Below are 24,505 nucleotides of genomic sequence, written 5' to 3' on the forward strand. Positions count from 1 at the left end.
GACTGCTGAGGGTATGGTTGTGCATCTTTTTGTGTATATCTCTATTAGTCTGTCTTCATATATTTCACATAGTTGTAGTATGTGAGCCTCTGGACTACACATGTTCGTATATATTGCTATTTATCAGCATATACTTACAGTACCTTATTATATACAATGTGTACACGCATACAATTCTTTGATTCAAATCTCTCCTAGATATTCTTTAGAGTAACCAACTGTTTGCATTCCAGTTGAATGGCCCCTCAATATTTCAGTGTTTCAAACAGTGACAAAAACAGACCAGGAACAATCTCATAAATACTACATCTTAGTGGAAGCAGTATGGAAAAAGAGAATGTCTGGATCAGGTCCTAAGACTCTGAACATATGTGAAGTGAGCAGGAAAATACTTAATGGCTGAGGAGAGGATAATACAATGATTTCTACAAGGTGATTTTGACTTCACAACTTGCAAGTACCAAAGGAAGTCATTTTGTACAGAGTTGGTATAAAGTATAGTGAAATTTATTTTATCATACGTTTTACTGTGGACTTCCACTGTTCACAGGCTAATTCCACTGCCTAGTTTGCAAAGTCAGTCTTTTGATAATGAAGTTACTAAATATTTTATATAAGCATTCAGTGTTTGATATCTTCAATATATACAAGACATTTTTTGAGAGGATTTTTGTCTTAAACTGAGAGACAGAGATACAGGGTCTTTTTAAAAAAGAAAGATACAAAATCATAAAAAGAAAGAGAAAAAGAAAAAGCCTTGTATTTGCTACTGTTTAACTAGTGTGGATTTATCTTTCTAATTCAAGAAGAGCAGTTCAGTTTCCTTCTGTATTAGTTTTTGATAATGTGAAGTGATTTTCTATGTTTGAATCTTTGTGGGTTTTTTAAAGAAACCAGAATAAACTTGGAAAAACATTTAGTAAATTAAACAATGGTAGCTATGTTCACACACAAATGTTTCAGAAATACGTGTGTTCACTACCTCAGTTCACTCCGTTACCACTCCTTCCCACAGCTAAATTACTTTTAAAACACTGATTTTTTGAATGTTTGCTATCATTATTTGAAGAAAGAAAAGGATTTACCTAATGTCATTACATTCCAGAAAGGGATTTAGAGTAGGACAAGCTACCATTGTCCTGGTTGGGATTTTTAGGTAAAATATAGAAATAAAAGGATTGGGATTAACTTAAAAAAAAAAAAGGGGGGGACGGACATTTTTCTTTTAAAAAAAATAAATTTTATGTACACAGCAATCACAATGATGTTTGTCTCTGCAAATCAACAGAATGAGTCCACCAGTACCTACTCTGCTTCCTAGTTGAATACAGTAGTGAAAGCTGAAAGAGTGACTATATATCAATGAACAACTATAAGCTTTATCTTGGGATATGATGCACATACTACAAATTAGTAAAGCATGACCTAGTATGTCATCCAGGTAGGTGAGCAAAACAGTTTAGTTCCATAATCCCAATCTGTGTTTCCAGAAGAAAATTGCTTGGATAAATGCATTTCCATAGCAATATGCACGGTATGTTTTATATATGTGGGATAAATAGTACCAAGGAGAATTACTGGTGATTGCTAATTAACTATGGAAATATGTTGTGTGTATTTTTTGAACAGTCGGGTTAGCACCTGCTCCAGTACATACTCTCAGACATTTTACACGGCTGTAGACTATTGTAGCTAGCAGTGTTATTGGGTAAACATTTATTAATTGTGACAAGAACACCCAATTTATTTCAGTACTCTAGCTTATTTACTGCTCTTTCACCTTTGTATTTTATATTGAAAGAAAAAGTAAAATGAATATTGATAGAGTTAGATATTGATTTCTAAATTTATAGCCTGTTCTCAGCCTTGAGTCAAAGTCACATGCCAATAGGTTTGTGTATATTAGTAACAAAGGATGTAGACTTATTCTTACAGCAATGAGAAACTGTTGAAGCAAGAAAGTTTTAACAGCACAGACCATTTTATAGTTTGAAAAATGTCATCTGTAAAGGTGAGGTAAAGCTGTGTTGAAAAGCAGTGAACAAAATAAGAGGAATACTATTAGATATGGGTGGGAAGGGAGTTTCTAGCCAGCTGACAGCAAAAACAGTAAAGTCCTATTTTGCATTATTTGCTATAGTACATTTTCTGTTTTGGCTTGTTTTAGAAAGCCTCCTCTTTTAATACTGCATGAACTTAACTAATTAGTTTACCAGCTAAAACAAGAGTGATTGCAAATATTGCGTACTTTTGACATGTGACTTCTGTTTCTTAAGACTCAAAGAACGATTGCAGCACATTGTACATCATAGGCAACTAAATTTTTTTCCCATCCAGCTTCTTCTATAGAAATTGATATCTTTTTAAGCAATAGGTTTCATACTACAAAAGTAGTTTAAGCAGTGAAACTTGAGTGCATGTCATTCTGCATGACTTTGTGCTTGTTCCAACTACCTGGGTAGTAGTGCTATTCAGTATGACACCCTAACATGTCTCATTGCAGTGACACAATGCCCTCAAGGTACATTATTTTTATACAAAGTTTTTCCTGTATATTTAATTATTTAGTTTATCTGTCAGAGAAAATGACCCTACCAAAAACATGTTCAGTATTAGTAAAAGTAATTAGCAACCAACAAAATGTAATTATACATAAAATAAAGGATGATATTAACAAGTAGTGTGTTCTTGAAATGTATGCAGTTGAAATATTCACTGAAAGTTTAGAGATTATCCATTTAAAAATTTCTAATTCGTTCTGTAGATGCTACAGAAGAATTCTAAAAGTTTGTACTCAAAAACTGAATAGACTTTTTTAACCCAAGTTCTCTCTTGTGTTCTGACTATCTTTCATTTTCTGTGTACCTCACTCTCTCTCAACTCCCCAAGTGACTCTCTGGTCTCCTTCATATCTCCTATATCCCTTTGATCCTGTGGGTTTTTTCTATCCCTTTAGAACCTCTAAATCTCAGTTGTGAAACACACAACACACACTATTCTTTGTGCACAAATTCTGTTTGACATTAGTGGATTTCTATTAACATAATTTACAGACTACATAACACTAAAGCGAAGTAAAATAAAAAAAAGTTTTGTGCATAGTCCAGTAAATGGTTTTCAGAAACAAATGGCTTTCTTCAGATTTTGTTCTTCACATTATCATATAATGATAAAGCGCAAATGACTAAAACATAGAATATATAGGGAAATATAAAAAGCATCGCACAGAACATTATCCCATGCAGCTTAACAAATATTGATCACTTTTTGTAAAAGCAAATTTTAATTACAATGTCTTTTTCCAGGCTGAGGGTTTGTATGTCACACTTCAAGATGATACCATTTGAAATGACTGAGTTATAAACCTCATTTTAAAAAAGATTTTTAAAGAAAAACCTGACAGATTCTTAATTATAGCAGCCATACTGAGCATGGTTATAATGCTGTTATGACTCACTTTAACAAGGTAATCAAAAGGCTAAATATTTTTATTCCTTTTTTAAAATTGCCAGTGGAGCAGCTAAGCAAACTATTTTGCTGATGCTTAATATATCAGTGATTAAAAATAAGACCTGAATATCTGCAGTGCAAAAATGATTATTTGAAAAATATTGTGATTACACCTTTGTAACAGAGGTTGCTGAGGCTAAGCTTGTGGTGAAGGTCAACTTTCTGAGATAGTTACAGATAAAGGCAGACTTGGGCTTACCTAGATAAACTATGGAGAAATTTTCAAAACACTGGGTATGAATTGTTGTTCAAATTCCCTGTTGTATCTATGTGGGAAATTTAGAATGTGCTCCATTCAGCTTAGAATTCATGTCTTAGTAATAAAGCATGGTAGTATGAGCAAAGGTTTTTTTTGTTTGTTTGGTTTGGTTTTTGAACTTTTTGTGTAACTTGTTAAAGGACAATGCTAGAGACAGAATTCCTTTGTCTGTAAACAGGACAAGTATAGCACTTGAACCAGTAATGGAAGCTTCCCAATCCTGGTCTTCCTTGTGCCTTAACCCTGATATTAGAAGGACCCTTTCTAGGGATGAGAGCATAGCTGCCTTCATGTTCATCCATTTAAATATAAGGAGTACTTGTGGCACCTTAGAGACTAACAAATTTATTTGAGCATAAGCTTTCGTGAGCTACAGCTCAGTTCATCGGAATGCATCCGATGAAGTGAGCTGTAGCTCACAAAAGCTTATGCTCAAATAAATTTGTTAGTCTCGAAGGTGCCCCAAGTACTCCTTTTCCTTTTGTGAATACAAACTAACACAGCTGCTACTCTGAAACCTGTCATTTAAATATAGTTACCATTGTAATTTAATTTTGAAGGAAAGACTCTTACTGATGTAGTTTTATGTTTTGTGCAATTCAAGGTATAATATTTTCTATAATTTTACATCAATAAAAATTAAAAAACCTTTTAACATGTCAGCATACATTTCCATAGTGTAAAAACATAAGAGACATTGATCAGGTTCCTAACACAAACACATTCAGAGCTTTCTTTCTTCAGGAGGTAGTAGTAGTGTCTAAACAGACACCCACTGACTTGATTTCAGGATGGAGACACTTCTTTCACTTTCCAGGATAAGCACCAGGATTTAGATTTTTACAAACCTGAAAGAGTGTACATCTGTGGAGCACACACTGAAGAAATACCTAGATTTGCATTCTGACATCTTTATTACCATTAGAGAGAACTTTGGTCAGCATTAAGTTTGCATATGTAAGTGACAGATTGCATATTTAAGAGAAATTGACATATGATTTCTCCTATGATTTAATTATGGAAGGGAGATCCATGGCAAGGAAGGATTGATAACTGTGCATTGTTGTCTATCATCTTCAAATGGTATGGAGTAACTGAGGATATGTCTATACTGCAATCAAGAGGTATGATTGCAGCGTGTGTAGGCATACTCAAGCTAGTTAGATCCAAGCTATCTTAAGTAACAATAGCAATGTATCCACGGCAATAGCACAGGCTAGCCTCCTGAGTACAACTCTTTCCAGGATCCTGGGTATATACAGGAGTGACTAGCCCATGCCACTACCCCTGCTGCCACAGCTACCCTGCTGCTGTTACTTGAGCTAGCTGTGATCTCAAAGCTAACTCAGGTACACTACATGTGCTGCGATCACAGCACTCAACTGCAGGGTAGACATAACCCCAAGAGATCCTCCACAGAATTTCATTTTGTTAGAGAGCCCCCCAACTTCCTTCATCTTTACTTTATTTTAGCCAAAAGGCTTAGAAGTATTCCCCTTCTTTTATCTTAATTCCTCTTTGCACTCCCTATGTATAGCATTGTTTCCTGCATCCTGAATATAGCCTCTAGTGGTACACTGGTTGGAGATACTAATGCCTGAGTAGGTAGTTTACCTGTAGATTAGTTTTTCCTTAGTGCAAGTAGTTAACAACGTTTATATTTGTTTTCTAGTTTTGTTTTGATGAATTAATGCTTATGAAAAGTACTAGTTTGACAGAAAATTTCCATTCACAGAATAAGTCAAGTATGGGCAGAAAAAATGAAAGCTTCCTCTCGCTGTCCTGGTAGTCTGTTTTAACCTTGTGATGAATGGATCAGTTCTAAGGGTGACATTGTTAGTCCCTGTGTTGATTCAGTCCCTAGTGTTTCTGCTGAGATTACACGAGGCTGCCAATTTTGTGGGTGACTTTTGTGATGTAAACCCTGTCCTCTAGGACCTGGGCAGAAACCACAGTTCACTTCACATAAGTCACTGAACATATATCAGAGAATAACAACTTTGCCAGGTTTTCAAGTTTTCTTTTTATCTGCTTTGGAAGATTTTACACTGGAAGATCTGCTTCAGAGACACAGTAAAGTGATATTTGCAGTGTTGCCAAAAATGTGGAGTAAATAATGTGCTGCATCATTTCACTTCGATCCGTGTGCAAAGGCAGTTTTTGTCTAACAGCCCTTCTGTTATCTGTAAGGGGGACTTTTCCACCCCTATTGTGCCTTCTCTTCCCACCCAACCTTCAGCTCCTGCAATAGGATGCAACACAATTATGTGTCTGGTATGGGTAGAAAGGACTGAATGGGCTGTGGTGAGCAGGACACATACTTTCCAACTTCTGGCCTGGTAGAGCTTAGTCAGAAAAGAAAATAAGTCAAGGTCTCTGTTATTGGTTCAGTGGATTTCCTTTGAGGGAGTTCCTGATAGTGCAGCTCCAAAGGAACTGTGATGTCTCATGACCAGAAGTCAGTTCAGGTTTTGTGTTGTCATCAATGTAGGGTTTATATTCGTGCAGCATGAGGTTTCAGAGTGAGTGCAGATTTTGTGAGCACAACATAGCTAACCCGTGTTTGGAAATTTGGCCCAAAATGTTTAGCTGAGTAATGTGACATCTTCACAGTTGTGTCTGTTGTAGCTTGAAATAGTCACTTGTAATATATCTGATTAACAGCAACTAGATGTGTAAATTAGACAAATACGTTATAAATATTTGAACATCACAGCAATTTAAAAAATTGTAATTTGTCTGCCAGTTGTGAAGCTGCTGTTAATGCTACACAAATTTTCAATAGTTAAAAAAAAAAATCTAAAAAATCTGAGCAGCAATCCTGATTTTTACTTTTGTTAGTGAATCTCCTTTAAAGAGGACGCAGTCTAAGAGTTTATGATTTTTAACAATGTTTCTGATAGAATGGCTTGCATCAGGATGTTTTACATCCCTGCGTTCAGTTAGATGGTATGGAAACAGAAAACAAAAAACAAAAACCCAACAAAAAAAGATGGAGTATTAAATGTCTTCTGAAAACGGGGAAAGTTCACTGGATTGTAAAGTGAAGCAGCATGTATCACCTCTCTTTCCATTGGCTGTTTATCCAACATCAATACAACACTTTAGGAGCCAAATTACTAAACAAGCTGCCAATTAGGCTTGCAGTCAGCTGGATAGATTAGTGGGTAAGAGAGTCAGATACAAGATTTTCATCTCTTGAGCCAATTACGCAAGTGAATTACCATCCACAATGCTCCTTGAAAGATTTGCGGTAAAAAGACTGACTCTGCTGTTACAGACATAAGTGAGATCCAGGGTAGGAGGTAAGGGTTAGCGGGCCATGTATTGCAAAAATTGCCCAAGCAAAAGGAGATCATTCTAGGAAAGGATTTAAAGGATTTAGGGCTGCCAGGAGCGAAAGAAGAAGAAATAATAGTTGTGGAATGCTCTGCTGAGGCATAGTTGTTCCACTCACAAATCTTTAATCTTATAAAAGAAAAATGAGAGTCCAGGACTCTATTTCAATGCAGTATCATTTTCTGAGAAATTATCCTTAGCATTAAAAAAAATAATAATTTGGTCAAAGTTGAAATTGCACAAATCCACCTTCCTTTATTCTTATGCCTGAAAAAGACTTTGTGTTGCTCTCCTAAAGTTTATTGAAGGTGCTGAACTGGATTCTGATTTTAGTTACACCAGTGTAAATCCAAAATAATTTAAGTGATGTCAGTTTTGTCAATAACCTGAAAACTGATTTTGCCCCATTAGCAATAAAAAGATTAATAAATAAAAAAAATAAAAAACAAATTATAGCTTTCTACCCTTTTTAAATATTGAAAGTCACAATAGTAGTACATTGGGTAACTGTCCTGTTTTTTGATCTGTAACAAATATAAGCCTAGATAGAATGTTCTAAAGAAGAAGTATTTTACAGTTAAGGGAAAATAGATTTGCAGTTTGCCATATAGCTCAAAACTGAGTATTGACACGTTTGTTTCCTGGTGAGATTCACACACTAGTAAAACATTATTTCTTAAATATTAAGCAAATTTAAATCCTGAACTTTTGCAAGCTGTTGTGTCCAAAAATGATTAAACAGATGTGGAGCCTGCAGCAGCATTAGACCTCTGATCTGTTTTTTAGCTTACAGATGGAATTAAATTAATTCATGGCAATCACTGTAAAATCAAGGGTATGGCATTGAATGCTAGTGTACTGTTTAACCAGAATGTATCTGTTTCAACAGCTGTTAAGAAAAATTATGTGCCTCTTTTTTTCATAAGAACGGCCATACTGGGTCAGACCAGAGGTCCATTTAACCCAGTATCCTGTCTTCCGACAGTGTCCAATGCAAGGTGTCCCAGAGGGAATGAATAGAACAGGTAATCAAGTGATCCATCCCATGTCGCCCATTCCTAGCTTCTGGCAAACAGAGGCCAGGGATACCATCCCTGCCCATCATGGCTAATAGCCATTGGTGGACCTATGCTCCATGAATTTATCTCGTTCTTTTTTGAACCCTGTTATAGTCTTCGCCTTCAAAACATTCTCTGGTAAGGAGTTCCACAGGTTGACTGCGTTGTGTGGAAAAAAACCTTCCTTTTATTTGTTTTAAACCAGCTGCCTATTAATTTCATTTGGTGGCCCCTAGTTCTTGTGTTATGAGAAGGAGTAAATAACACTTCCTTATTTACTTTCTCCACACCAGTTATGATTTTATAGATCTCTATCATATCCCCCCTTAGTCATCTCTTTTCCAAGCTGAAAAGTCCCAGTCTTATTAATCTCTCCTCAGCTGTTGCATACCCCTAATAATTTTTGTTGCCCTTTTCTGAACCTTTTCCAAGTACACTATATCTTTTTTGAGATGGGACAACCACATCTGCATGCAATATTATCTATCACTTTCTTAACGATTCCCAGCATTCTTTTTGCTTTTTTGACTGCTGCTGCACATTGAGTGGATGTTCAGAGAACTATCCAGAGTGACTCCAAGATCTCTTTCTTGAGTGGTAACAGCTAATTTAGACCCCATCATTTCATATATATAGTTGGGGTTATGTTTTCCAATGTGCATTACTTTGCATTTATCAACACTGAATTTGCCAATATCTGCCATTTTGTTGTCCAGTCACCCAGTTTTGAGAGATCCTTTTGTAGCTCTTTGCAGTCTGCCTGGGATTTAAGTATCTTAAGTAGTTCTGTGTCATCTGCAAATTTTGCCACCTTCCTGTTTACCCCTTTCTCCAGATCATTTATGAATATGTTGAACAGGACCGGGCCCAGTACCGACCCCTGAGGGACACCACTATTTACCTCTCTCCATTCTGAAAACTGACCATTTATTCCTACCTTTTGTTTCCTATCTTTTAACCAATTACCAGTCCATGAGAGAACCTTCCCTCTTATCCCATGACTGCTTTCTTTGCTTAAGAGCCTTTGGTGAGGGACCTTGTCAAAGGCTTTCTGAGAATCTAAATACACTATATCCACTGGATCCCCCTTGTCCACATGCATGTTGACCCCCTCAAAGAATTCTGGTAGATTGGTGAGGCATATTGACTGTTCCCCAACAAATTATGTTCATCTATATGTCTGACAATTTTGTTCTTTACTATCTTTCCAACCAGTTTGCTTGGAACTGTAGTCAGGCTTACTGGCCTGTAATTGCCAGAGTCACCTCTTGAAAGATACATTTAATAGAAATGTACCTTTAACGCCATCATAAAAATTTCACAATAAAAATGTTATTGGAAGTTTTCGTTATTCCCCCAAACGTTTTTAAATACACAAATATGTTTGCCTTTTTACATTTATAGGTTTCATATTAAGCATATTTCATATATACATTTATGGGTTTCATATTAGGCATGCACATGTATAATAGAGGTGGGCTCCAGAGGCTGTGTGTGTGTGTGTATATACACACACACACACACACACACGTTTGTATTTTTGGGCTGTGGGTGTTGCTCAGTATAGGTATAGGAATTTGATAGCATTGTCTTGCCATCCAAGCATTCCCACTGTTCCTTCAGTGCTTTCCCCTCACTTATGTGATGGCAACCACTCCAGTGAGCTGCCACTCATCTGGCAAATCAGGAACCAAAGTATTATGGTTGCTATCAAATTTTGTAAGGCAGAAGGGTCTGCAAGTGAAATTCCTGCAAATTATTAACATAGAGTGCTGATTTCCATTCCTCATAACCACTGCCTCTTTCCCACTCCCCACCCCGTCACTGCCTTTCACCTGTCACATTTTGCATAGCTGCTTTTCCCTGAGGTGGCAGCAGCGGGTTGTTCTTGTTCTTGCTTCAGGCTGGGTCAAGACTGAACATGTCCTGGAGGTAGTACAACCATTTTTAGGGGCAATATGCTTTTACCACTCTCTGAAAGCCCCTGCTGGCCAGTCCAAGAAGTACCATTGGCATGAGTTAGAAGCTGATGTATATTTAAGTTGTATATTGCAAGGACAATAACTGCTTTAAATTAGAGAATAAAAGCCCACAGCAAAAAAAAAAAAAAAAAAAAAAAACAAGGTAGCATGGTATTTGTCATACTCTGTTCTTTCCCAATCGTCAACCAATCAGCAATAAGAATGGTATTTCTGAGTGCTGATTGGTCATAGAATGAAGGAAAAGGACTACAATGAATAAAATTACCAGAAACTGTGTTTTTATAGAAAGTGGAGAGGCTCAAAATGTGCAGGATAAAATAACTATAATTTGATTCACTTTTTATAAAAACATTGTAAGATTTAGGCTTCAAAACTGACTAAACAGGGAGAATGGACTGTTGATACCAAATCTTTTTGAAATAAAATACAGCCAGCCTGCACGCTTGCTAAGAAAATAAAAACAGGAAAGTAAATTAGTTGTTTACATCCCAGTTGTGCGTTAATTTTTTTGGTGTTGCACTGACCTCAAGCAAAACCAAAAATATTGTTGGACATGCATGGTGCATGTGTGTTCGTGTGCACAAAAACAAAAAAAAGAAAATAAGCCTTTTGTTTGCTGTATTCAGAGGGTTTGGGGATTTTAGAGTTCTAATAGAAAATCATGTACAATGGAGTGGAAAAAGTAATTATACTGTATATTTTAAAAGTACTTAAGTGTCTTTAAAACAAAACGTATTCCAATTATCCTGTCAGTCACAGAAAGAGGAAATGCATTCTGTTACAGGAAAAAATCAAAAATAGAAGCATCAGTTTATTAAATAGCATGTTTCAGGGTACAAATTGTTCATCTGTATAGCCTCTTTCTGTTCTTGTTGTGTGAGGAATTGGATTTGATACAGGAAGATACATAGTTTATATAAAGTTAACTGTGCTTTTTAAATGGACTCTAGTGAACCAGCAAAGTTGTTTGCTCTGTTTTGAGCTGTTCTCTACCGTTTAAACTCTGGAGTGTGTTTCTGGCACTGCTATGCAAACTCAGGAATCATCTGACACATCCTATTCTGAGATGGTGTGAACACCTTGATTATATGCCTCTGTCATTTTTCCCTTTTCCTTGGAAGCACTGTGAACTTTATTCCCCTCTGTTGTTTTTTTCCATTGTTTTTAAGATATTAGGACCCCACTACCAATTTTATTGTTTAAGTTATCCCCAAAAAAGTGAGTTAATGGATACTTCTATAGTTTTAGTAAGGGTGTTTACCTGTCAATTAGTTTGGACATCGATATTTTTTTTCCATTTTCTGTGCTAGAAGCAAGAGCTCAGAAGGTCCACAGCCTGCTCTATGTATGCTCAGTCATTGTCAGGGACTTGTCTGTATGAAAACTGTCTCTGTCCATGGGAGGCCTGAAAAGAAAGGAAGACTTTGTTATTGAATGTTGTGCTGGTCAGTTCAAGAGCACCCTCACAGGGCCAGGACACTGACTTCAGAGCCTTTATCACCTAATGTTAAGTACTGCTTCAAACCAATATTAAAATTAGCTTTCTCTCAGCACTCTTTCTTTTTTCTTTGACTCAGGGATTGGAATAGTGGCTGTCTAGCTTTTATCTGGCCACAGTGTGACTGAGTATACAGAATAGTACAGTAGATAATTCTTGAGTACTGTAAATTTGTTGCCACAATAATCACAAGTAGGGTATATCATGAAGGTTTCAATATGCATCTCTCATCTTCGGTTTGACTACTGCCTGTGTATGCTGTTTCAATGTAGCTTTCTAGATTTGTATATTGAGGAGCTTCAAAATATTTGTTCAACTTTTGTTTTAATACTCCTTGGTAAAGTTAATGTAATAATGAACCAATTGCTCATCAGAGGTAAATGATTAGTTTAAAACTTTAGTCTCTCTAAAAACACATAACTGTGCTCTCCCTACACTTGTTACTAGAGTTCTCCAAAAAAAAAAAAAAAAGGCAGGCGAGTATGAATGAATGGGAAACTAACTTATTTATTGGTAGTAGAATCTAGGAGCCCTAGTCATGGACCTGGAGCCTATTGTGCTACATGCTGTACAAATACAGAGCAAAAAAAGATTGTCCCTACCTCAATGGCTAATGCCCCAAGTCTGTCAAGCTTTGGAAATTCATTCACAGCAGATTAAACAAAAATCCACCTCCCTGAAACAGCTCACCTTCAGTGTAGACAATGAAGAGGTTTCAAATTTTTTTCCTCCTGCAGGGCAGGATGTTATACACCTTACTTCCTCCCCCATTTCATAACTAGCAGTATCATGCTATCTGCATTTATATCAGGAGTGGGCAGTTACCAAAGACAGTGCATACAGGAAAGCTTACCAGTGCATCAGTTCCAAAACTCTGTACTACAGAAGCTTCAATCGTTAATGGGAGAGAAAAGGCAATAGATTTAAATGCCTTTCACTTTTCATTTTCCTTTGCTACTACAAATACTTCTGTTTTTCTACATTCATAAGAAAAGTAAATCTGTTGGGTTTAACCCCTTTACTATTGGCGGTCTGTCTCCTCGTATGTGTATTGCTTTTCCTCTAACAGGACATCAAGTAGATCGTGGTACTGAGGGAGTACCAGCAAATGATAGAAGTATGGACATTTGTTTTGTAGAAAAGATATTACTCAAAAACATATCAAACAACTTTCTTTAAAAATAATAAAGACTGGGAATGGCTGGGTCATTACACAAATTGAATCTATTTCCTTAAGTTAAGTAGCCTTAACTCCTTCTTGTCAACTGTCTAAATGGGCCATCTTGATTATCACTACAAAAGTTTTTTTTGTCCTGCTGATAATAGCTCATCTTAACTAATTAGCCTCTCACAGTTCGTATGGTAACTTCCAACTTATCTGTATGTGTGTGTGTGTGTGTGTGTACACATCTTACTATATGTTCCATTCTATGCATCTGATGAAGTGGGCTGTAGCCCATGAAAGCTTATGCTCTAATAAATTTGTTAGTCTCTAAGGTGCCACAAGCACTCCTGTTCTTTTTGCAGATACAGACTAACACGGCTGCTACTCTGAAAACTTTAAAAATAATGTTCTCAAATCTGAGAAACATAAAACTGTACAAGTGGCCACTTCTCACTTACATTGCACAGTAGCACACAATTAGGCATTAATCGGGGATTCCTCATGCTCAGTGACACAAAATATCCTTTCTTTTTTAAAAGGATAAATTGAGATAGAATAGGATAAACCTACCAATCTCGTACAGTGATATTCATGTTCAGAGTATTTTACAGACAGTCAGACAGATTATCTTTTAAGTTATGCTAGTGTAAATCCAGAATAAATTCATGGATGTCAGCTGACTCTTACACCTATGTAACCAAGATCAGAATCTGCTTTTATTTCTGATTAATGGTAAGTCAACCTTTGGCCACATTCACAGATACGTTTTGTGATGGTAAAAATGTTTTGTTTAGAGATGTCTCAGAGTTGGAATGTTACAGTATTATATTTTATTTAGGGGAAGTTTAAGACTGTGATTTATCCAAATGACTGCAATATATTATCTTACACAAGCTCTTACTGAAATGGAAAAGCAGTGCATTAGAAAAGTTGGTACCATTTTGTTTAAGAGAAAGTTCTTCAATGCAAATGCATACGGTACTTCCCAGTGTTTATATTTGCCTTTTAAATCTTTCTAATCTTTAGTAAAACAAATCAATGAAATAGGATACAAATGGACTGGAGAATATTATATGCAGTGTTGCCATAGCCATGTTGCTCTCAGGATATTAGAGAGATGAGGTGGATGAGGTAATGTTCCAGAAGTTGGTCTAATAAAAGATATTACCTCACCCACCTTGTCTCTGAAGAATATGTCAGTTGTCTGCTCTGCTTTTGTTGCTGTTGTGAGAATTCAATCATAAATGATTAGTTGTTTTATTAAACATCTCAGCATACTCCAGTTGATTGAAAAGCATTTATTGTATCAATGAGGGTGGAAAGAAAAGGTGTGATGTTTCTTATGCCCATGTTTGATATCTATACCTAACTCGGTAGTCAAATAGTCCTCTCCATACATTGATAAATTTATTCAGGTTTTGAGTTTTCTTTGAGTCTTACATCCAGCATTTTTGTCTCATGCATAAAAGATCTGCAGCAAAAATAAATGTGTAATGATTAAAAATTGAGCTACTCTTAAAAAATGGTGAAACTATAGACTATATATGTACAATTAACATACAGCTATGAGGTCAACATATGCAAAGACAGCCTGTTCTAGCAACCTATTAGATGAATTAGGAGAATAAGAAGGGTTAAGGCTTTAAAGGAGATTATCTTGCTCTTTTCTACATGGCAGTACTGATTAATGTTGTATGTTTCTTTTTAATCTCAGGGTTTGTAGGTGAAAATGCCCAACCAATCCCAGAAAACAACATTGGAAACAGAATGCTTCAAAGTATGGGCTGGACTCCTGGCACAGGCCTGGGACCAGACGGCAAAGGGATGTCAGAACCAGTCAGAGCCATCCAGAGGCCAAAGGGACTCGGACTTGGATTTAGCTGACAGAAAAGCACTCCAACTTCTGTACAGAAGTCAGGAAGACCAACCTTAATTTAAAAAAAAAAAAAAGCTAAAGTCTTATATTATATTTTGTCATCAGCAAATCCAGTTGTTGTTCACTTATGGAGTTCTGAAGCCTAAATGTTTCATGTTGACTACTCTGGCTTTCAAGATGCAAGGTACAGCCACAGTGGCACAAGAGGTGTTTGAATCCTAACTCTGTAATGGTGCTAAAATGTAAAAACAATTGTACTTTTTTATTTTCTGTGATCTTAAAACAAAGTCTGTTCGGTATATGATTCAAAATGCAATGCGTTTATTTTTCCTGAAAAGCTTCTCACACAGCAGATTTCAGCATTTAGGCAAACATTTTTTGGCACCATTTTCTCATCTGAAGTGTTCTGAGAGGATTTGTTATCAAGGAAAATTAAACCTTAGAAAGCTGCTATGTTGGTTCATTTTTCCTTCCTTTAAAGGCAAAAATTTCCAAACTAGGTATTTCTAGAAGTTGGCCATACATGAGGATAGGTTAACATGATCTCTGCTTTTCCATGGTGACATACATTAGGTGTCCCCAAATGGCAACATTGATGGTAACTTTGTCATCATAGGAATGTAACCCCATTATCTTGTAAAGCATCATGCTTATCTGTGTGTAAGCCCTAATTCTAATGCTTTTATAATTGTTTTTACATCTTGTAAGATATTTTTTAAGTAAATATTTTTAAAACTTTTAGTGTTCACCCTCAGCTTGGAATTCTGGTTATTTTTTATACTAGTGTTCCCCTGACTCTCCACCTCAAAAACGAGTGTATTTTAAATGTGACCCTTGCATTTGTTCTTAAACTTGGGGTTTTGGTATATTTTGAGTTGAGTTGTAGGTTACAGCGAGGGGTAGCTACCATTCAGTGTTTTTGTGGTCATGATATGGACATCCTGCCACAAACTTCGAAGCATCATGGAAGAAGCAGAGAAAAGACAAAGTGAAGCCAGTAAGAAGGGAGGGAAATACTCTGGTAGCATCTCTAAAGTCTTGAGTGAGCAATTTTAAGTCAAGGGGGGATCATTAAGCATTTTAATCAGTATCCAATATCAGCACTAGTAATTTCATCGAACACCAGCCAATCAAGCTGCCAGGACACTGGTGGCGTAAAGCAAATTCCACATTAGGGTAGTATAATACAATTGAAGAGGAGTCTTCATTCCAATGGACTAAGGGCGAAAACTTGGCCCCATTGAAGTCAGTGCCAACATTTCCACTGACTTCACTGACGCCAAGATTTTACTCTAAATTAATCATCAAGAAGAAAGCTCTTTTCCTCTCACAACCTCATCCATTTTCCAGCAAACACAATACTAGGAAAGTAGCTACAAGAGAAAGCAACAGATTAATTGAAAAACAGTGTTCTCACTTTCCAAGTGCTAGTATTGTCTGTTTTTTGGCCCTTTTTAGAGTCTGCTTACTATTGACCTAGTGTAGAGTAACTGGTTAGTGTCTGATGTCATCCTTGATGCTGATCAAATGTACAAGTTCACTGATTTGGAGTAGAATACTTTACTTGCGGTTTTAAATGTGATTTTGATTTTTTGAAAAAGCGACTTTTTGGATTTCTTCAGTATTTAATCAGCAAGAATATTTGTTTCTATGGAACTTTCTAGGCTACACTGTAGTGTGGCTTTTCCATTTCAGACTTGTACTGTACAGCTAAGCTCATTAAACAGATTCTATGACCAAAGAATTTTGTGGCCATGTAATTGTGAAGAGCCAAGAATTTTGAATTCTGCAACTAACAGTGGATTCCACATGTATAACTGCCATTTAATATACACACAGGCCGGTTCTATATATGTACAGGCAGATAGCTATATTTTAACTGATGTGGAATTCTCCTACACGCTTGATACTCCAAAGGGCTATGAAGTGCTGTTGAATTCTAAAGACGTATTTGTGAGTATTATATGGAGCAGTGAATAACTTCTTGAACTTTAGACTATTTGTGAATTAATAAGAAGACACATGGCAATGTTAAGTAAAAGCTGTAGGCTTCTATTATTATGCTGTATTAGTAAAAGTTTAAAGAACTTCCTCCCCCCATTATAATTCCATCATGATTGATTACAAAGCCTGTGTATTATCATTTGGTAATTGTAACTGTGGTACAAATAGCATTGTTTCTAGTATATCCAGGCAATATACAGTAGCTGCAGAAATTCAAGAAATATCAGTCTGCAGCTTAAAAAGTATTTGAAAATATTTGCCATTTTAGTGGAGAATTTAAAAATAAAAAACCGCATGGACAAATATTAGGATAAAACCTTGCTGGTTCCCACTCTGCTCCCCATTTCCCCCACATGCACGGGTACAATCGACCTGGTAGACTCCCATAGTGGAGGAATTACTTAGCTTGATGAAGATGTAAAGAATCAGAGCTAGGGTATAAAAACATGTTAGTTTCTAATTTTAAATCAATCAATCTGTTCAAAAGAAATTAATAGATATCAAGGGTATTCAAACTGATTTTATTTAGATATAAATATGCCTTTGTTTTGCAACTGGAATTTCCTAGAAATGCCAGAGCAGACTGGGTGCCAAGTAGAGGGAAATGATTTGTTAAAATATAATGTAGTGATATTTTTCTTGATATTGCTGTACAATTCTCTCCCTACCTCATGCCCCCATTTTCAATTCTGTTTTCCTAGGCCTCTTTACAGTTGCTCTAACAATGTGATTGTGTAGGTTAGAGCTAGTGTGTTCTTTAAAAAGGCCACTTTTTGGAGACACTTGGCTTTGCGACTGTGATAAAACATGCCACTATTTCAAAATATGTCTTAAAATTTGCCTGTTAGGTTTTTCCATTACTAGCTTATAACAATACCTACTACAGTGATGCCTCAGATTATTTTAAAATACATACACAAGTATTTTGATATGATATACCATCTGCTACTAGATATAACATTGAAATAAATTTTCCTTTTCACATATTAATCGATGTTGGACACTCTCATATCTGAGAGTTCCCAGCACTCACCTGATGCTTTCCATTTATGCTTGATTAATTAGTAGCCTAAAATGTTCTGCCTACATTGAAGGTCTAATAAAAGAAACATACGTTTAGAGTAATGTACATTGAGTTTTGATGCATCTACCAATATACCTCAACATTTTGTGAATTGGGCCATTAACCTTTACTCAAACAGATGAGCAACTGCTGGCAGCATCTTTCTTTTAAATAAATATTTGTTGAAGTAGGAAAAGCATTTTTAACATGCTAGTATATAACAACTTTGTCCCTGAATTTTGGCTTTTCTGTAATTAAGGTCTGTAATGGGTCAGTTGAATTACCAGCAAATGGCTAAACAATCTGTATAGAATGCATTGCTTTAACACAAGCAAGATGTAATAAAATAAAACAGACTTCATTCTTCATGTTCTTTTTGTATATTGTGTACTTTAAACTGCTTTTTTGACAGCAGCGTTACTGCTAAGATGAGTGGAAGAATGACATCTTTCTGCAACATGTAGTTAAGGCTGCTAATATCTTTAACAAATAAATATTAGCTAAAAATGTTGTTACAAGGCTTGTGAAACTTTACTAATGTCCCCTTCCCATTTTTATATTCCCCAGCAGGAACAGATACACTTAGCTAATTATGTGTAAATTATCTATAGAAATAACTATATTAAACTAGTGTTAAGGTTGCACAAACACCCAAATGTCAGGAAATGCCCCAGTTACGATACGCACACCATTTTTATTGTCATAATGGTTCAGTCTATTGATTTAGACTGTTTTAAATAGGTTTCCTTCTTCCCAACGTATTTATTTTGATAATTTTGTCAGCATCTCACACTTTCTTTTCAATGCAGAGCCTTCCTTGGGTGTAATTCAGAAGAGGGAGTAGTTAACTACAGAGTCAACTGTGAACTCAGGTGACCTATATTTTGCCATCAATCTTTCACTTTTGGTTTGTCGATCTCTCAAGGCATATCAGACAAAGGTTCCCTCCTCAATCTGAAGTATGAAGACCTCTCTAATGTTTTTGCACCTTACAAGGTCCCAAAGGACAGTGCCAAACTCCTGCCCTGCCACTGTACTTTCTATTGCAATGCTAAGTTAACCAGGCACAGTAGATACTTAAGAACTTAGTGAAGGACGGATAGTGCATGTCAACTCAAAAGAGCTTATTAAGAACTATTTCCATGCTAAATTTCAATACACCAACTATAAAGCTGATAAAAAAAATTGCAAAAATTTTACCATTTTTTCCCCTTTCATATGCCAGATTAGCTGAACCTTTTCTGCTTTGACTCCTTTCCCACCTCCCACAATTATCAAACTGGCCTACACTAGAAACTTTTGGTGTAGCAGTATCTGTTAGGGTTGTGATCTTTTAGTCACTTCTATGCCAGCAAAAGCCCTACTAAAGACTAACTTGTACTGTCATAAATGTGTCCTTGCTGGCATAGTTATTTTGGTATAAGCTATATTGGCAAAAGCACTTTTTTTGGCCAGTATATGCTGTGCATACACCACGAAGGTTGAGTTGGTAAATAACTGATTTTTTTTTTTATTCCACCCCCAAAAAATTTTCAATGGTTTGCATCAAATGGAATCTGGGAATTCTTTTTTTAAAAAAATCAAAGTCCATTTTGGATTGAACAAAAAATGTGTTCAACCTTTCAAAATGTTTTGTTTCTGGCATTTTTAAAACGCTAGATTCAGAAAACAGCCAGAGGATTAGCTGCTCCCTTTTAACCTTTAACCCTGAGGTTAGGGCACTCACCAAGATATGAGACCCCAGTTTGATTCCTCCCTCTGCTTGATGTAGAACAGGTATTTGAACTTTGGTCTTCAACCTCCTCAGAAGTGTGCCCTAACCAATGAGCAAAGGGTATTCTGGGGCAGATTTTTCTCAGTCTCTTCTGTGGAAGTTGTTCCACTTTGTATAAATAATTCAATAGTCAGTGGAGCAGAGACTGAACCCAGGTGTCCCTATTCCCAAGTGATGTCCTCAACACCAGGTTACAGACTCATTCTCATTTATTTTCTCTCTCTCTTTCTGGCCCAATGACTAATCAAGAATATTATACACAGTGGAACAGCTTCAACAGGAGAGATTGAGAGAGACCTATCGAGAATACCTCAAAGCCCAGTGGTTAGGAATGAAATTAAAAGGCAACAAAATTAAAAGTGAGAAAAGGAAATATTTTTCACATAGCATGTGATAATCCTATGAAACTCCGTGACAGGATATGGAAGCCCATGGTTCAGCAGGATTGACATGTATATAAAAAATATCCAGAGTGTTATATGGATAACACTTTTTAAATAAAAAAGCCTTCATGCTTCAGGGCATAAACCAGTCATTAACTGTCTTGAAGAAATTTACCCTCGGGGAGAGATTATTGTATATTTATCCAATATAGAACTTTATATATCTTCCTCTGAAGCGTTTGGTATTGTCACTAGTGCCCAGTAGTGATCTGATTCTCTATTGCAACTCCTATGAGGTTCGTGTTCTATTTCAGTGAGCTATGATTTATTTCTTCCCCCTCCTCCCCAATCCTGCACATAACATGTTTTCAACATGCTAACTTTTAAAACAGTTACCAGTTTCAGTGATGCATGGATATTCTTTGAAATAGCAAGACTAACATTTTTCAGTTAGGCCTGGAGTAAAGCAAGCTCTGATTTGAAACCTTGATTCCAGTCACTCTGAAGATATTTTGTACAGTTCTCAAGATTCAATAGATGTCTATCTTCTTTACAGAATTGTAATTGTAATTATTCTTTAGCTGTGCATTCACATTTAGAAAATTAGTATAGTTGGGGAGGAAGTATCCACATAGTGCTTTGCTGGACACCTGAACATTTGGGGGAAAGTATGTTAATTCGATGAGCATTGTCTAATTGTTTTTAATCGTATCATGTCTTCCTATACTAGAACATCTGAATGTTTTGCAGTTTATGAAGTGAATGCAATACTTGACCAAGATCTTACACTCCTTTAAGTGCCAAATCCTCAGTACACGCATTGCCCTGATTTTTTGAGCATACCCATACAAGTATGGCTAAAACGTCACTGAACTCTATGAATACAGCTCTTCTGAAGATGGCATGTTATACCCAGGGCACTCCATGTGTTAGATTGGATTAAATTTTAAGTAATTCTGTTATGTGAAAGACCACTTTTGTAATATGAGAGAGATTTTCATTTAGCTCTACCCCATATTATAATAGTCAGTGAGATGAGCAATTCTGAGACTGAAGCAACGCCTGTTTATGCTTCTTTTTATAGCCATGCAAACACAATAATAAGTTACATCAATTTTAACACATTTTGCCAAAGTGCCTTTACACTCACTCCAATATATGCATTAGTATAGATGTTTTCATTTGTCAGTGACCTTATGAGTAATGAATTGCAGTGTGATAAATTGAATTTAGGCAATTTCTACTCATTATTGACAAAGATGAGGTCAACAAATAAACGGTGGCCCTGAGCCAGTTTTGAGCCTGGCTCTCAAGTTCTCCAATGATCATTTACACTGGGGGAAGGAAAATCCAGTCAAAGTATTGTGCGTGCATTTCCTAGCTCTAAATGTATTAAGCACAGCTTTTAGATCTATGGGAACATCTATTTTTTTATGACTTTTTTTTTCAGTCAGGATAGTATTTGATTAAATTGATACCAATTTTATATTAACCCTTTACCACCACTTAAATCTAGTCTACAGACATAATTAAGAATGCCTATCCCACCTCCGTGGGGAAAGACTTTGGCAGGGGGAGAAATCCAGAAGTAGTGCTGTTTTGCAGTAGCACTTGAACAGAAAGAAATGTTCTCAACGACAATATCCTCCCATCTTTTACGCCACCTGTTCTTTGTCTGGCCAGTTTCCCTGACCTGTGTAAGGTTTTTTGTTGTGCAAGCTACTAGAGGGAGGCTGCGGGGGGAGGGGAACCTTGATTGCCTGACTGTATGGAGTTCTTGCAGCCCTTGATGTCAGCCATCTGGTGTATTTGTTCCAATAACTTGAAAGTGCAGTATTTATTATCACTTTTTTTTTTTTTAGAGCATTCAGGGTTGGGGTCCTGAGTCCTCCAGAGACCCAGTGCTTGGGGGACCTGCAGTGAGCAGAAGGAGCTGTAATTTGGACTCGTAGTTTTTCCAAGACCTCTTAAGTAGGCTGGAGAGTTAAGATTGTACTGTGGAGTGCACAGATGGGGATATCTCCCCAGAAAAAGCTGCTCCATATTTCCTATTTACTCCTCCATGGGGAGAGTAGTAACTTGATGAGGATCTGTTTGATCTGTTTACTACCAAGTTAAAGGAAGGTACCGGTTTCATGAGGCTTTGCCCATAGCAGCTTGGCTTCCACTTCTTCAGGATCATTACAGGGACATCAGCAGCTGTGCTTGTTGTGCAGTCTCAGGACATTCAACCCAGTGGCATATTGAATGCTATTGGTCATAAGTTAGAGCATCCTAATTTTAAAGCAGAATTTCTCGGTGGTAGGAGAAGGGCTTAGCATCAGGTTCTGTGTTGTTGTACCTATTATTAGTTTCTTGTTGATACAAATTATGTATTCATTTGTACTTCGACGGTCAAAGGCTCATGCTTCCTATCTGATTGTATGGCCATGGGGCCACCAGTATTACTCCCTGGGCTCACTAGCAGGTGCCAGATCTGCTCACATACAGAGAACAAAGTGTATACAGGATTTGGAACCTTCACACATCTGACCTGAGTGGGGGGCCACTAACAACTGGAGATGTTTATTGTTACCTGACTGGTGGTTTGGGTGGAGGTGTCTCTAAACTAATCATTGCAAGTCTGGTAGTTCATTCTAGTAAGGGCATGTTATTATGACAGAGAGGGTAAGGTCCAATCCTCTGCACAGGGAAGTGGCTATTCGGAGAATTTCAATCAGGACCAAATCCTAATCTGGAGTCCTGTTTATCTATGGGCCTGATGAGACTACAGAACAAAATACAAAGGGACCCCAATGGACTTTTCTGTGCTGGGTTGAAAGAAGGGAATGCTTTTGATTTTATTTATTTATAAATAATTGCACTTTTATGGAATAAGTTGATAAAAGTTGGATGATTTGTTAAACCGTGAAACCACGTGTGAAGTCTTTGTATCCAACTGTACGCGGCTGTGACAAAGCATATGATTCTGCTAACCCTCATTATTTACTATTAAAAGGGTGTGGGTTGCTTACATGGAAGTCAATAAATCTGTAATGCATTGTTTCATATTCTGTCTTTATGTAAACCTAGTGGGCTTTTTAGTTGTCTTCCTCCTAATCAGTGGTAAAGTACATTTAATAGCTCACTTAAGGTGTCATCCATTACCATGAGTTACTGTTAGAACTAATTAATAGAGCTGAAATTATTTTGTAATGAGAAATTGAAGTATTGCAGTGCTGAAAAAAATTACTATTCATAGCTAATTAATGTTTAACAATGCAAATAAGTTGATAATTAATTTTCAAGTCATAGAAAAATTCTGTGACACTTAATACTATCTTTGTGGTCTTAATTGTTTGTGAAAAGTGTCTTTGGAGAAAAGCAGACTGGAGAAATTTTACTTGATAAAACATGGATCTTAAGGCTCATACTGTGTGAGATCTCTTGATGGTCCACCTCTTTCTTATTTCTCCCAAAGAGCCAGACTCTGCCATACTTATTAATGAAGAGTAAGTGAGGGAGAGCCGGTGGGAACAAGGGTCAAGGATGTAACCAGTGGTTAAATTGTGCAGGACCTTATAGGTGAGTAGTAATTTAAATCTGATGTGTTAAGACATGGGAAGCAAATGAGGGATTTCAAGAAGGGGGTTGATGTGGGAGAAGATGATGGCTTTGGCACCATTTAGAGGGGAGTTGAGATGAGGGGAAGCTGGAGAGGACAAGGCTACTTGGGATTTAGCAGTGAAGAGAAGAAACAATACTAAATGACAGAACTGACTGCGGTTTTAGCTGTACAGATCTCCCCAGTCCCAAAGAGCACTACAAAAGGTGAGGTGAAGGCAATTTGGTAGAAAGAGCGAGCAGAGCCAGGCAAAACTGGCATGTTTCAGTCCAAGCCCAAAACAGCCTAGAGTTTCCCCAGCTGTCCCATTCTTCAATCACCCGGCAGTGAAACACAGACTGGCACATGGTCCATTGGATAGGGCACTGAGCTGGAAGTCACGAGACCCACATTCTCTTCCTGGCTCTTCCATTGATTTGTTATGTGATCTTCAAATCACTTCACCACTCTGTGCCATGGTTTCCGTATCTGCAAGATGGGGATAAAGAGACTTGGGTAAAATGATACCTCCACCTTTGTAATGAGTGTTGGCTGCTAGTGCTGCTCTTATCCATTCTTCGTGGTTTAGCTGAACTGGATGGCTTAGTGGTGCATCTTAAGGCTAGCACTGTAATGTTAAGAGTTCCTAAAATCTCAAGTTAAAATGCTCACAGGATCAGCTTAGCCCTTCCTTCTTCCAAGAAAGGTAAACTGCAAGCTATAGAATCTTTTGGATGAAAACTTCCAAACAGAGGTCTATTCTATTCTGCTTAGACCTTAAAGATGCTTTGTCACTTTGTACAAATGTGGGTTTATACAGGAGTCTTTGGCCAAAATTTCCCCTGCTCTGGGTCAGATGTGATTATCATCTTGGCTGCTGCCGTCTACTACACTGAGTTGCTGCATTTTCAGGGTTCTGTGTCCACTGCAGTTCAGCACATTTACACACTCCAGGATGAAATTTGCCAAGTAAACAGGCAGTATATCTATTAAGTATCTATTAAATCCTGT

General features: G+C 36.9%; 1 protein-coding gene across 11 annotated transcripts in view; it reads left to right on the forward strand.

The window, feature by feature from the left end:
• GPATCH2 (G-patch domain containing 2) overlaps positions 1–18,128 on the forward strand; it is a 182,898-nt gene extending 164,770 nt beyond the window's left edge. For 2 of the 11 annotated variants that reach the window (XM_073338876.1, XM_073338879.1), the window contains one exon: positions 14,526–18,128. In XM_073338876.1, the coding sequence (XP_073194977.1) occupies positions 14,526–14,695 (170 nt within the window). In that variant the 3' untranslated portion in view covers positions 14,696–18,128. Of the gene's footprint in view, positions 1–233; positions 755–8,034; positions 9,436–14,525 lie in introns of those variants that run through there. The other 9 variants (XM_073338882.1, XM_073338889.1, XM_073338880.1 and 6 more) reach the window with 8 other exon arrangements.
• The last annotated feature ends 6,377 nt before the right edge of the window (positions 18,129–24,505 follow it).

The sequence above is a fragment of the Lepidochelys kempii genome, chromosome 3, assembly GCF_965140265.1.
Source record: "Lepidochelys kempii isolate rLepKem1 chromosome 3, rLepKem1.hap2, whole genome shotgun sequence".
NCBI lineage: Eukaryota > Metazoa > Chordata > Testudines > Cheloniidae > Lepidochelys > Lepidochelys kempii.